This window comes from Miscanthus floridulus, unplaced genomic scaffold, assembly GCF_019320115.1.
Source record: "Miscanthus floridulus cultivar M001 unplaced genomic scaffold, ASM1932011v1 fs_504_4_5, whole genome shotgun sequence".
Taxonomy (NCBI): domain Eukaryota; kingdom Viridiplantae; phylum Streptophyta; class Magnoliopsida; order Poales; family Poaceae; genus Miscanthus; species Miscanthus floridulus.
Genome location: NW_027096853.1, coordinates 1 through 11561, shown reverse-complemented (window position 1 = coordinate 11561; position 11561 = coordinate 1). Strand labels below are relative to the sequence as shown.

The 11561-nt window shown below is 41.1% G+C and overlaps 1 protein-coding gene across 2 annotated transcripts; it reads left to right on the top strand.

Annotated features, from left to right (window-relative positions):
• Positions 1 to 5563: 5563 nt before the first annotated feature.
• LOC136532013 (uracil phosphoribosyltransferase-like) lies at positions 5564 to 11555 on the top strand. Of its 2 annotated transcripts, none has more exons than XM_066524651.1 (12): positions 5564 to 5702; positions 6566 to 6645; positions 6740 to 6818; positions 6907 to 6965; positions 7190 to 7267; positions 7349 to 7430; positions 7734 to 7782; positions 10690 to 10751; positions 10891 to 10958; positions 11066 to 11121; positions 11208 to 11255; positions 11332 to 11555. In XM_066524651.1, exons 2-12 carry the CDS (start codon positions 6601 to 6603, stop codon positions 11381 to 11383), a joined length of 678 nt encoding a protein of 225 aa, XP_066380748.1. In that variant the 5' UTR covers positions 5564 to 5702; positions 6566 to 6600; the 3' UTR covers positions 11384 to 11555. The 2 variants fall into 2 exon arrangements, with proteins under 2 accessions (XP_066380748.1, XP_066380749.1); XM_066524652.1 differs by having other exon boundaries at positions 5573 to 5709.
• The last annotated feature ends 6 nt before the right edge of the window (positions 11556 to 11561 follow it).

Below are 11561 nucleotides of genomic sequence, written 5' to 3'. Positions count from 1 at the left end.
CATTTCGTGTTTAAGTTATAAGCATGTTAATGTTAATTATGATGTGTTTTAGGTGATACATGAAATGTTAACAACAATATCAATTAAGGCTCTTTGTGAATTTATATATGAGAATTTGTTTAAACATATAAAATTTTGCTAAAATAAAACTTGTAGTACAAAGTGTGCTTTTATAATGTAGAATCAAAAAGTGATGATGTTTCTAAATTAAACATGTTTAATTTGGAGCCCAAAGGTTGGATTTAAGGTTGATTTTCAGACAGCCATTTTGCTCGTCCTTGGAAATCAGTGTTTAAATTCATACTTTGGTAAATTATTACATGAATTTTCACAAATAAAATGTGGCCAACTTTTGTACCATTCTTTGGTCCTACACTTGAGCTTTGCTATTGTGCATTTAGTTGTGATGTTTGATTAATGGTTGATCATTAATTAAATGCCAAAGTAGCTTAATCAAAACTTGAAACTGAACCCATATTTCAGTTTCACTGCACCCTTGTTCAACATTCCAAATCTCAAAATCTAGTGATCTTTGGATGTCACTTCTTTAATCAAAGTTGGAGATCTATTATAGATCAACAACTTTTGTTAAAAGTGACCATCACGTTTCTTTGCAAAATCCAGAGAACGAAGGGGTGGAAATGGCTCTGTCAGTCGATACATCATCACCGACAAGCAGGTGCTAGGCAGCTGCTTGCCGTCGATGCGCCGACCTCCTCCGCCGCCATCACGCGCGTTGACACGCAACAGCCTGTAAAAGCATGTAAATAGCCAGTACATCCTTGACATACAGGGCTATCGACTAAAACAGTCGATTCCGGAGATCTTATCGTATAGCATACGATCACTCATCCGTTGCATGTAAATAAAACTACAAATAACTAGGCTCAATCTATTGTACCATCAACAGGTCGAGTCGTCTGATGCAGCATTGACACTAGGACCCTAGATCAGAGACCAGGAATCGATGGATCTACTTACATCGCAAAGAAATCATGAAGGCATGTTATACGCGTGGAAGCTCAGGCCATCGGCTAAATAGCAGATGGAGACATAACGAGCGGCTGACGTCGTGCTCTTCTTAATAGATAGATCTATTAACCGACAATGTCCAATCTGACACACTATCAACAGATCGAGTCAGCTGATGCAGCATTGATAGCGGAGTCATACCGGATAATGGCGATCAATGAATCTATCTCTTAACAAAACACGACCTCAGGCACCCGCCATGTACGATCAAGATCGAGATGGATTAGTCATCAAACTGGATCTAACGTCAAGAATTGAATTCAACTGTGATAATAATTGGCAGACGATAGATCAAAATAATAAGACCAACAAATCTCAATCTAGATCTGGCAATTGGTGACATTGTGTTAAACAGTAAACTATTTAGCACGATATCGATAACTTTGATTAATACCAACATTTATAAGAGATCAATCATCTGTTGCAGCTTTGTAAAGGTTGATACGAATCGATAACTGATCTATACTGTGATTTGTAAGAGATCAGTCATATGTTTCAGCCTTACAAATAACAATATAGATCGATAACTAACTTATACCGCGACTTGCAAGAGATCAGTTGTCTGTTGCAGCCTCACAAGTAACAATATAAGTTGTGACGGATACTCACAAACAAGTCGGAGGTCAGTTCATCCGATGCAACCCTGCTTGCCCAAAGAACTCGTCGAAATCTACTCTACTCCTACTCCTAAGGGGTGGCGTGAGCCGAAAAGTAAAGATATTTGTTTTGTTGATCGATGAGAGATGTCTATTACAATAGCCGGCGCTCACTATTTATACCCGAGGCTTGACTATGAGTCCTGGTTGAACAAGACCGGTTACGAAAACTTAGAAAAGAAAACAAAACTTTCTAATTTAAGATAACTTGGACTCTAATATTTCCTTTCTATGGAACCCGATGCGTCTCTTGCTGAGTCCGGCCATTTCTGCCAATTGGGCCCATTATCTTGGAACGATGATCTCATCTTATTTATTTGATTTCGACCTGGTTAGCCGATCCTTGCTGAATATCTTTGGCTTTCCTTTGACAAATTTAGACCTCGAGGTCCCCTCTTCTTGAACATAATTTTGCTGTCAACACATATAGCGTTAATCTGGACGCAAGATTGGTTCACTATTTGCGTCGACTGTACCACAAGCTGAGAAATCGGTTTCGTCACACCCGATGGTCCCCTATGTGGCATTGGTCTCATTGGAAGATCGTTTTGCTCTATTTCGAGACAATGTTAATCTCGGTACAAGAGCCAGGCACAGTTTGTGCCAACCGTACCATAGGATCGGAAATAATTGTGGTCGCACCTGATGGTCCTCATAGGTGATGTGCATCATGTTGAAGTTTGTTTCAATCCATTTGGCAATATTGTTAATCTCGGCGCAAGATCGGGGAACAGTTTGCGCCAACAGTGTTGTAGGATCGGAAATCATTTTGGTCGCACCCGATGGTCCTTCTAGGTAACGTCCATCACATTGAAGCTTGTTTCAATCTATTTAGCTAAAGTGATAAGCTCTATGCAAGATCGGAGCACGGTTCCACAGACCATACCATAGGCTTGCAAATCACTTTGGTCACACCCAATGGACCTCCTAGGTGTTGTGGGACAAGCGGAAGCTCTTTTCGGTCCGTTTGGAGATACTTCTAGTCTCAACATAAGATCGAGGCACAGTTTGCATCGACCATACCATAGGATTAGAAACCATTTTGGTCACACCTGATGGTCCTTCTAGGTGACATGGGTTAGGTGGAAGCTTGTTTCAGTTTGTTTGCAGACAATGTTAATCATGATGCAAGATTGGTGCACCGTTTGCATCAACTATATCACATGATCAGAGATCATTTTGGTTGCACCTGATGGTCCTCCTAAGAGATGTGGATCAAGTGGAAGCTCATTTTTGGTCGGTTTGGATATAGCATTAATCTCGACGCAAGATTGGGGCACCGCTTGCGACGACTGTAGTATAGGCTTAGAAATTGATATGGTTGCATGCAATGGTCCTCCTAGGTGACATGGGTCCAAGTGGAAGCTCGTTCCATTCGGTTTGGAGATAATGATAATCTCGTCGCAAGATCAGGGCACGGTTTGTACTGGTCGCACCTCATGATCCTAGGTGCTTCGTGTTGAAGACTGTTTTGATCTGTTTAGCAATAGTGTTTATCTCAGTGCAAGACTAGACCATAGGTTGTTGCACGGACCGTACCATAAGCTTGTAGATCACTTCTATCGCACTTGATGGTACTCCTAGGAGATGTAGAGCAAGCAGAAACTCATTTTAGTCCATTTCGAGACAGTGTTAATCTCAGCGCAAGATAGGGACACTGTTTGTGCCGATCGTACCATCAGGCTTAGAAATAATTTTTGTCGCACCCTATGGTCGTCTTAGGTGACATGGGTTAATTGAAAGCACGTTTTGGTTCATTTTGAGATAGTGTTAATCTCGGCGCAAGATCGGGGCACAGTTTATGCCGACTCTACCACAGTGTCGGATATCCTTTTGGTTGCACTAATGGTCCTCCTAGAAGACGTGGGCCAAGTGAAAGCTCATTTCGGTCTATTTGGAGATAGCGTCAATCTTAATGCAAGATTGGGGCATTGTTTGCATCCACTGTACCACTAGTGAAAATCAATTTGGTCGCACTCGATGATCCTCCTAGGTGTCATGCGTCTAAGTGGAAGCTTATTTCGTTCCGTTTGAAGACTATTAATCTCGGCGCAAGATCAGAGCATGATTTGCACCTACCATACCACATGACCAGAAATCATTTTGGTCACACCTGATGATCCTCCTAGGTGACGATGTGCATCATGTTGAAGTTTGTTTCGATCCATTTGGCAACAATGTTAATCACGGCGCAAGATTGGGAACGGTTTGCGCTGACCGTATGTCACACCCAGTTTCAAGGAATCGAATGCACATCAGATGTATGCCAAGATCAGTTTCTTCATACATACAAGACAATTAGTGATACATATTAGTGTTTATGTACATACATTAACTTTATTACAAAATGACCAAAGGGTCTAAAAGAAAATTACAAAGATGACTTCAGCTATGCCAGGTCTTCCATTATCCATAGGTAGACTGTGACACCCTAGTTGTCAGTCTCAAGTTAAGACGAAACTCAAGTCTCAAACAAGACATATCCAATGGTGATCATGAGCTCTAGTTCATAATCTTGCAAGTGGTGACAGAGGTGTTTAGTTCAATTGTTTAAAAAATGAGACCTAACTTAAACTTTTAAAGATAGAGACAAACTATTTTGCTTAATGTTAACCCTTTGCAAAATGTGCTTGAGTAGTGTTAATCATGTCTCTTGCATGTGCATCACATAAGCATGAACATCTCTTGGTTATATGAAAAGTTGCCTGAAGTTTGGAATCACATCATCTTCCACTAATAGCCATGTCATGCCACTAACTTCCAACCTCTTAATGCAAGCTATCCACGTCATCTCAAGTTCTCTCTCGACATGCAAGACATCCATATCATCTTCCACTAATAGCCATGTCATGTCACTAACTTCCAACCTCTTAATGCAAGCTATCCACATCATCTCGAGTTTATCTCAACATGCAAACATCCACATCATGTTCCACTAACTATTCACATCATCTTTCATTAATAGACATACCATGCCACTAACTTTTAACCTTTTAATACAAGCTATCCATATCATCTCTACTTAATTTCATTTTTATTTTTTTTTGCAATCTCGGTAGTAACACGCGGAGTACCTTCTAGTTTTACCTAAAAGCTATGGCCTCATTGGTACAATAGGTAGCATGGATGGACCCATATCATTTTTGCTAACATGTGCTACAAATATTAAGAACATTTTTTTAGAAATGATGCGATAATAGATTTAAAAGTATCATGATAACACATTAAGGTTATTATGAATACATCAAATTAAATAAGTTCACAAGTTAACCACGATTTTAGCTTTATCTATTTTTACTTCCAAAATATAATGTTTCTCGATCTGCTTCTAAGCATAGACGTGCTTACAAGTTATGACCAACCGTGTTTATTAAAAAAACAAAGAAGACCAAAAAATTAAGAAAATGATTATTACGTGACTATAGTTTATTAACAGATAAAAACATTACTAATAGTATTTTCTATAAACTTACTTTTTTAAGAAGATTCTATAAACTTAATTAAACCAAATTTAACCTATATAAATCTTAGACGATTTTTTTTAACCAAGGGAGTAGCAAACATGGCCTAGCCTGGCCCATGTATGGTCCAACCACGCGCTTATGGAGCACAATTGCAGAAACACGCCCATCCATCCCTAATTCCCCGCCGACCAGGGGCGGCCGCCCGCCCGCCGCCACCCCCCCGCGGGACCGAATTAACACAGAGCAAGTCTTCACAGCCCAGCCCAAAAACACCGGTATCCCTAGCTTCAGCCCCAGCCGGCGGCTCGTCCCGTCCCCGACTCGAGCGGCCGTAGCGCTCGCCGCTCGCGAAGTCGCGAGTCGCCCCGTGCCCCCGTCGCCCGTCCTCGCATCCCCGTGCCCCCGTCCAGGCGGCAGCTCCTCTCTCTCCTGTCCCCTTCTGTCCTCCGTGGCCTGGGCGTGCGGCACTGCGGCTGGCGCTGGCCGGCTCCCGGCCCCTGCCCCCGTCGCTCCACGGCCCTGGACCAGCACGTCGCAGCAGTGTCGCACGGTGAGAGGTGACAGGCTAAGAGCCGCCCATATGTACTGAATACTTATCTAGTTACTAATAATTGCATTTTACTTTGCAACACTTCATATCTCTAAGGCCTTGTTTAGTTTCAGGGTTTAAAGTTTTGGAGTGTCACATGGGGATGTCGCATGGGGTGTTCGGATACTAATAAAAAATAAATTACAGAATCTGTCAGTAAACCGCGAGACGAATTTATTAAGCCTAATTAGTCCGTCTTTAGCACATGTGTGTACTGTAGCACTTTGTTGTCAAATCATGGACTAATTAGGCTTAAAAGATTCGTCTCGCAAAGTAGTCGCAATCTGTGCAATTAGTTATTTTTTTAGTCTATATTTAATACTCCATGTATGTGTCCAAACATTCGATGGGATAGGGTGTAAACTTTTGGGGAGGAACTAAATAAGGCCTAAGAAATATGTATCAAAGAGTAGTGAGATAGCCGGATTGAGTAAAAAAAAACTGCGGATTGAACTTAATATGGATGAAATAGTTGCTGGTCCAGGGCTTATAGGAAGCGAATTGATGGGTTACATCGTGAAAGCATATGTGTTTTTTGTTTTTTGCTATGGAAGGCTCTTGATTTGGTACTTTTCTATTTCAATGTTCCACTTAATTGTTTAGGACTTTGAATTGATATAAATCTTTGTTATATCGATTAGTATACGGCTAGTAAAATTTCTAGTCTTCCTAGCCTTCTATTGTTCAGCACCCCCCTTGGCTCGTTTATGGAATCCGCCACTGCCGCCGCCTTCCCAACTTGCCATCCTGCACTCCCATCCCGCCGCCTCCCCTTGCCGCCGATTGCTTTTCGTCCTAATGCTGACTCACTTAAAACCCTAAAGGCCTCCAGCAAAGGTCCCAATCTTGAGTACGGAGGATGGAGAACTGTAACAACGGACCGGCGGCCGCCGACGATTTCAAGGTACGAACCCACCTGCTCCCACGTTGTATTAGTGATTGGTGCCGTAATACTCGTCGGAGATCAAGGTGTTGGTGGTTTATTGCGCCGTTGGCAGGTGGTGGTGCCGGGGCACCCGCTGATCAGCCACTGGGTCTCAGTGCTCCGCGATCACTCCACCCCTTCCCATGCCTTCAGTGAGTGCTGTGCCTTTTTTTTATTGTTCTTCTGAATCTCGTCCTTATTCTTGGTGCGTCGTGCTTTACTGGTGACAATTAATTGCAGGGAGTGCAATGGGGGAGTTAGGGAGATTGCTAATCTATGAGGCAACTCGGGATTGGTTGGTATGTTCCTAATTCTTACCTAAAACTAGATGGAAATGCTTTATTTGGTGGTGCTAATGCAAGTGTTTGATGTTAAGATAAATTTAGGGTAGATGTGAAAATAATGATCACTGCGATGTGAAAAGGAAACTTGTAATGTATTTTATTCTGGGCAGTCAGTAATGATGAATTTTATTTCGTTGAGTATGTGATCATTGAGATAGTTCTCCACTTTCTTCTGGTAGCCGACAGTAACACGGGAGATCCAGACACCTGTGGGCACTGCGGTTGTTGAATCTGTCAGTGAGATGGAGCCAATCATGGTTTGTATTTCTCTTCAATGTATCTTTTTGCAAATTTGGCATTATTATTAAATAACCTTGAATTTTATTGATATATTTCAGATTGTACCTATTCTTAGAGCAGGGCTTGCTCTTGCAGATCTTGCAGCATCAATTTTGCCATCAACTAGAACTTTCCATTTAGGTGAGAAAAAATAACTTTTGATTTGTTGGGAAAAAAAAACTCAATTTCTCACTTGCTGATGTTTGTGATGCAATATGTTTTCATCTTTTGACTTACAAAGAACATCATATTTGATCGAAACACTTTCTGCTGATGAATATGCTACTAGTATGTCCAGAAACACATGGTGTGCTTCAACTTTTCTTTTACTGGACAAATTTAGCACATAAAAACTGGTCTAGTTTTCTAGATAAATTTATGTATTTATTTAAGCATGCTTATTGATTACTGCTAATGTTCCTTTTTTACCTATACTAAATGAAGGTATGTCCAGGGATGAGACAACGCTGCTGCCCTCTGTTTACTTAAATAAGTAGGTGCCATTCTTTTTGTTTTGCATTTAGATAAAAAATGTCGTTGATATGTTATAACACAGTAGTTGGGGCTCTACTAAAGCTATGTAACTTCATTTGGCAGAACGAAATATTATCTCAATAAAAATGTAGTTTGTTTGTAGCTAGGAAACTACAAGCGCAGGTTTCGAGGCAGTTCATGGAGGTTTTGGGTATGGTAGTAGGAATCAGGAGGGGGAGGAAGTTTTGGACTTCGCGGTAGCTTTTGACCTGATGGTAGCCAACACTTTCTTTAGAAAGAGAGAATGTCATCTAGTGACCTTCAGTAGCGGACAACACTCTAGCCAGATTGACTTTGTCCTCGCAAGAAGAAAGGACAAACAAGCATGCTTGGGTTGCAAGGTGATATCAGGGGAGTGTTGTTTCTCAACATAAGCTTTTGGTGGCAGACTTTCGTTTTAGGTGCGTGCCTGTAGAGATAAACAAGCTAAGATTGAAAGAATAAAGTGGTGGAAACTGAAAGGGGAGACGTCAGAGGTATTCAGGGAAAGGGTTATCAAAGAGGGCTCTTGAAAGGAAGAAGAGGACATAAACAACATGTGGGAGAAGATGGCAACCAACATTCGGAAGGTGGCCTTAGAGGTGTGTGGAGTAACCAAAGGAAGTGGAGGCGAGGCTAAAGATACTTGGTGGTGGAACGAGGAAGTCCAAAGGGCTATTAAGGAGAAGAAAGAATGCTATAGACGTTTGTACCATGACAGGAGTGTGGACAACATAGAGATATACAAGGTGGCAAAGAAGACTGCAAAGCGAGCTGTAAGTGTGGCAAATGGTAGAGCGTACGAGGATTTTTACCAACATTTGAGTACGAAGGAAGGAGAGGACATTTATAGAATGACTAGGGTTCGTGAGAGAAAGACAAGGGGCTTCAACCAAGTTAAGTGCATTAAGGATGAAAGAGAGTATCTCTTGGCGAAAGAGGATGAGATCCGACATCGATGGCAAGAGTATTTTGATAAATTGTTCAATTGTGAGAATACGGACACAACCTTTCAGTTGGATGACTCTTTTGATGACACCAATAGGCGCTTTGTGCGGAGAATCTAAGAATCTGATGTCAGAGAGGCATTGAAAAGGATGAAAGGAGGTAAAGCGATGGGACCGGATGGTATCTCAATCGAGGTGTGGAGATGCTTCAAGGACATAACTATAGTATGGCTAACCAAGTTGTTCAACCATATTTTTTGATCGAACAAGATGCTTGACGAGTGGAGAAGTATATTGGTACCGATCTACAAGAATAAAGGGGATATTCAAAGTTGTACTAATTACCGGAGAATTAAGTTGATGAGCCATACTATGAAGCTATGAGAGAGAGTTATCGAGCATCGCTTGAGAGCAATAACTGGGGCATCTATGAACCAATTTGGTTTCATGTCTGGAAAGTCAACCATGGAAGCCATTTTCTTAATAAGACAAGTTATGGAGCGGTATAGAGAAAAGAAGGACCTACACATGTTTTTATTGACTTGGAGAAGGCTTATGATAAAATACCAAGGAATGTTATGTGGTGGGCTTTGGGCAAGCATAAAGTCCCAACGAAGTACATCGGGCTCATTAAGGACATGTACAACAATGTTGTGACTAGTGTTCGAACAAGTGATGGAGATACGGATGACTTTCCGATTAGGATAGGACTACATCAAGGGTCAGCTTTGAGCCCTTATCTATTTGCCTTAGTGATGGATGAGGTCACAAGGGACATACAAGGGGACATCTCTTGGTGTATGCTTTTTCGCGGACGATGTAGTGCTAGTTGATGAAAGCCGGACAGGAGTGAATCAGAAACTGGAGTTATGGCGAGAAACTTTGGAGTCCAAAGGTTTTAGACTCAGTAGAACTAAAACTGAGTATATGAGATGTGACTTCGGCACTACTACTCGGGAGGAGGAAGATATTAGTTTGAAAAGGTCAAGTAGTGCCTAGGAAGGATACCTTTCGATATTTAGGATTAATGCTACGGAAAGATGGGAATATTGATGAAGATGTTAGCCATAGAATCAAAGCGGGGTGGATGAAGTGGCGCCAAGCATCTGGTGTCCTATGTGACAAAAGGGTACCACAGAAGCTAAAAAGCAAGTTTTATAGGATGACGATTAGACATGTTATGTTGTATGGTGCAGAATGTTGGCCTACGAAAAGATGACATGTTCAACAGATAAGTGTCGCGGAAATGCGTATGTTGCGTTGGATTTGCAGTCATACAAGAAGGGATAGAGTTTGGAACGATGATATACGTGATAGATTAGGGGTAGCACCAATTGAAGAAAAGCTTGTCCAACACCAGTTGAGATGGTTTGGACATGTCCAACGGAGACCTCCAGAGGCATCGGTGCGTAGTGGAATCCTAAGCCAGGATAGTAACATGAAGAGAGGTAGAGGAAGACCGAAGTTGACTTGGGTAGAGGCAGTAAAAGGAGACTTGAAAAGATGGAATATACTCAAAGACTTAGCCTTAGATAGGAGTGCTTGGAAAACAGCTATTCACGTGTCTGAACCTTGATGACTTCTGCTGGGTTTCAACTCTAGTCTACCCCAACTTGTTTGGGATTTAAAGGCTTTGTTGTTGTTGTTGTTGTTGTTTGTAGCTAGGAAACAAATAGTGGAGGTTGTTAAATATTCTTTAGTTAATTTAATTTTCTTGATGAAGAAGTCACTTTCATCAGACAAGGTTGGAACCACAGTGATTATGAACTGTGTTCCAGCTTACTCTTTTCTATTGTACACTTTTAGTTAATTTGATGCATCACAAGATCTTTTCCTAGTTCAATCTATTGAAATAGTTGAGTTGCAAGCTATAGTGTTGTATGAAATTACCAATGGTACTTGTTTTCCTGATGATCAATGGAACATAATTTTGAGTGCAGGCTACCTGATAGATTCCCAAAAGGATGTAATATACTCCTTGTGGATCCTATGCTAGCAACTGGTAATCCTTTTCCTTGTATATCACAGCCAATTCTTATATTGGGTTGTCATTCTTTTTGAGTTTGCCTGATTGATTTCACTCCTATACCCATGCTGTGTTTGAGTGGTCGTCTTTCTTCTTACCTTGTGTTTTCCATCAGGTGGAACAATCACTGCAGCAGTTGATCTGGTTAAGGAGCGTGGAGCTAAAATCAGTCAGATAAGAATCGTAAGTTCGTGAAGCAAAAAAAAAAAAATAATAATGAAAAAGATGAAACAGATCTGTTTGTTGATTAGAAAATGGTTATTATTTTCTAAACAGTCATTGTTATGCAGATATCAGCTGTTGCTGCTCCTCCTGCCATCAAGAAACTCAATCAAAGATTCCCAGGGTGCATTCTGAAGTTCTATAAATTTGTTGCATTTTTAGTATCAAGGTTACCTTGATGATTGTATATCTTATCACTCTTTTCTGCAGGATTTGTGTGTATACAGGAACTATGGATCAAATTGTGAATGAGAAAGGGTAATTCTATTTTTACCAACATATGCATAAATCATGATTATTGCACTGCTAACTCATTCTCGCTAATGTACTGCAGTTTCATAGTCCCAGGCCTTGGGGATGCTGGAGACCGCAGCTATGGAACATGACTCTGGTGGTCTGGCCCTTTGCTGATGACCATTGTTAGGAATTTCAGCAAAACCCAGATTTAGTTGATGCCTGCTTATTTTCGTAGACCAGATTTGTGGTTCCCTAAAACACAAATCTGTAGTTTTGAGGGTCTGAACATAATATTTTGACAATGTGATGTCAAATTTTGTCCTTGTG

Coding starts and splice junctions, on each gene's coding strand:
- LOC136532013 (XM_066524651.1), top strand. CDS start 6,601: ATGGAGAACTGTAACAACGGACCGGCGGCCGCCGACGATTTCAAG. Junction 6,646..6,739: donor CGGCCGCCGACGATTTCAAG/GTACGAACCCAC, acceptor CGCCGTTGGCAG/GTGGTGGTGCCGGGGCACCC. Junction 6,819..6,906: donor CACCCCTTCCCATGCCTTCA/GTGAGTGCTGTG, acceptor AATTAATTGCAG/GGAGTGCAATGGGGGAGTTA.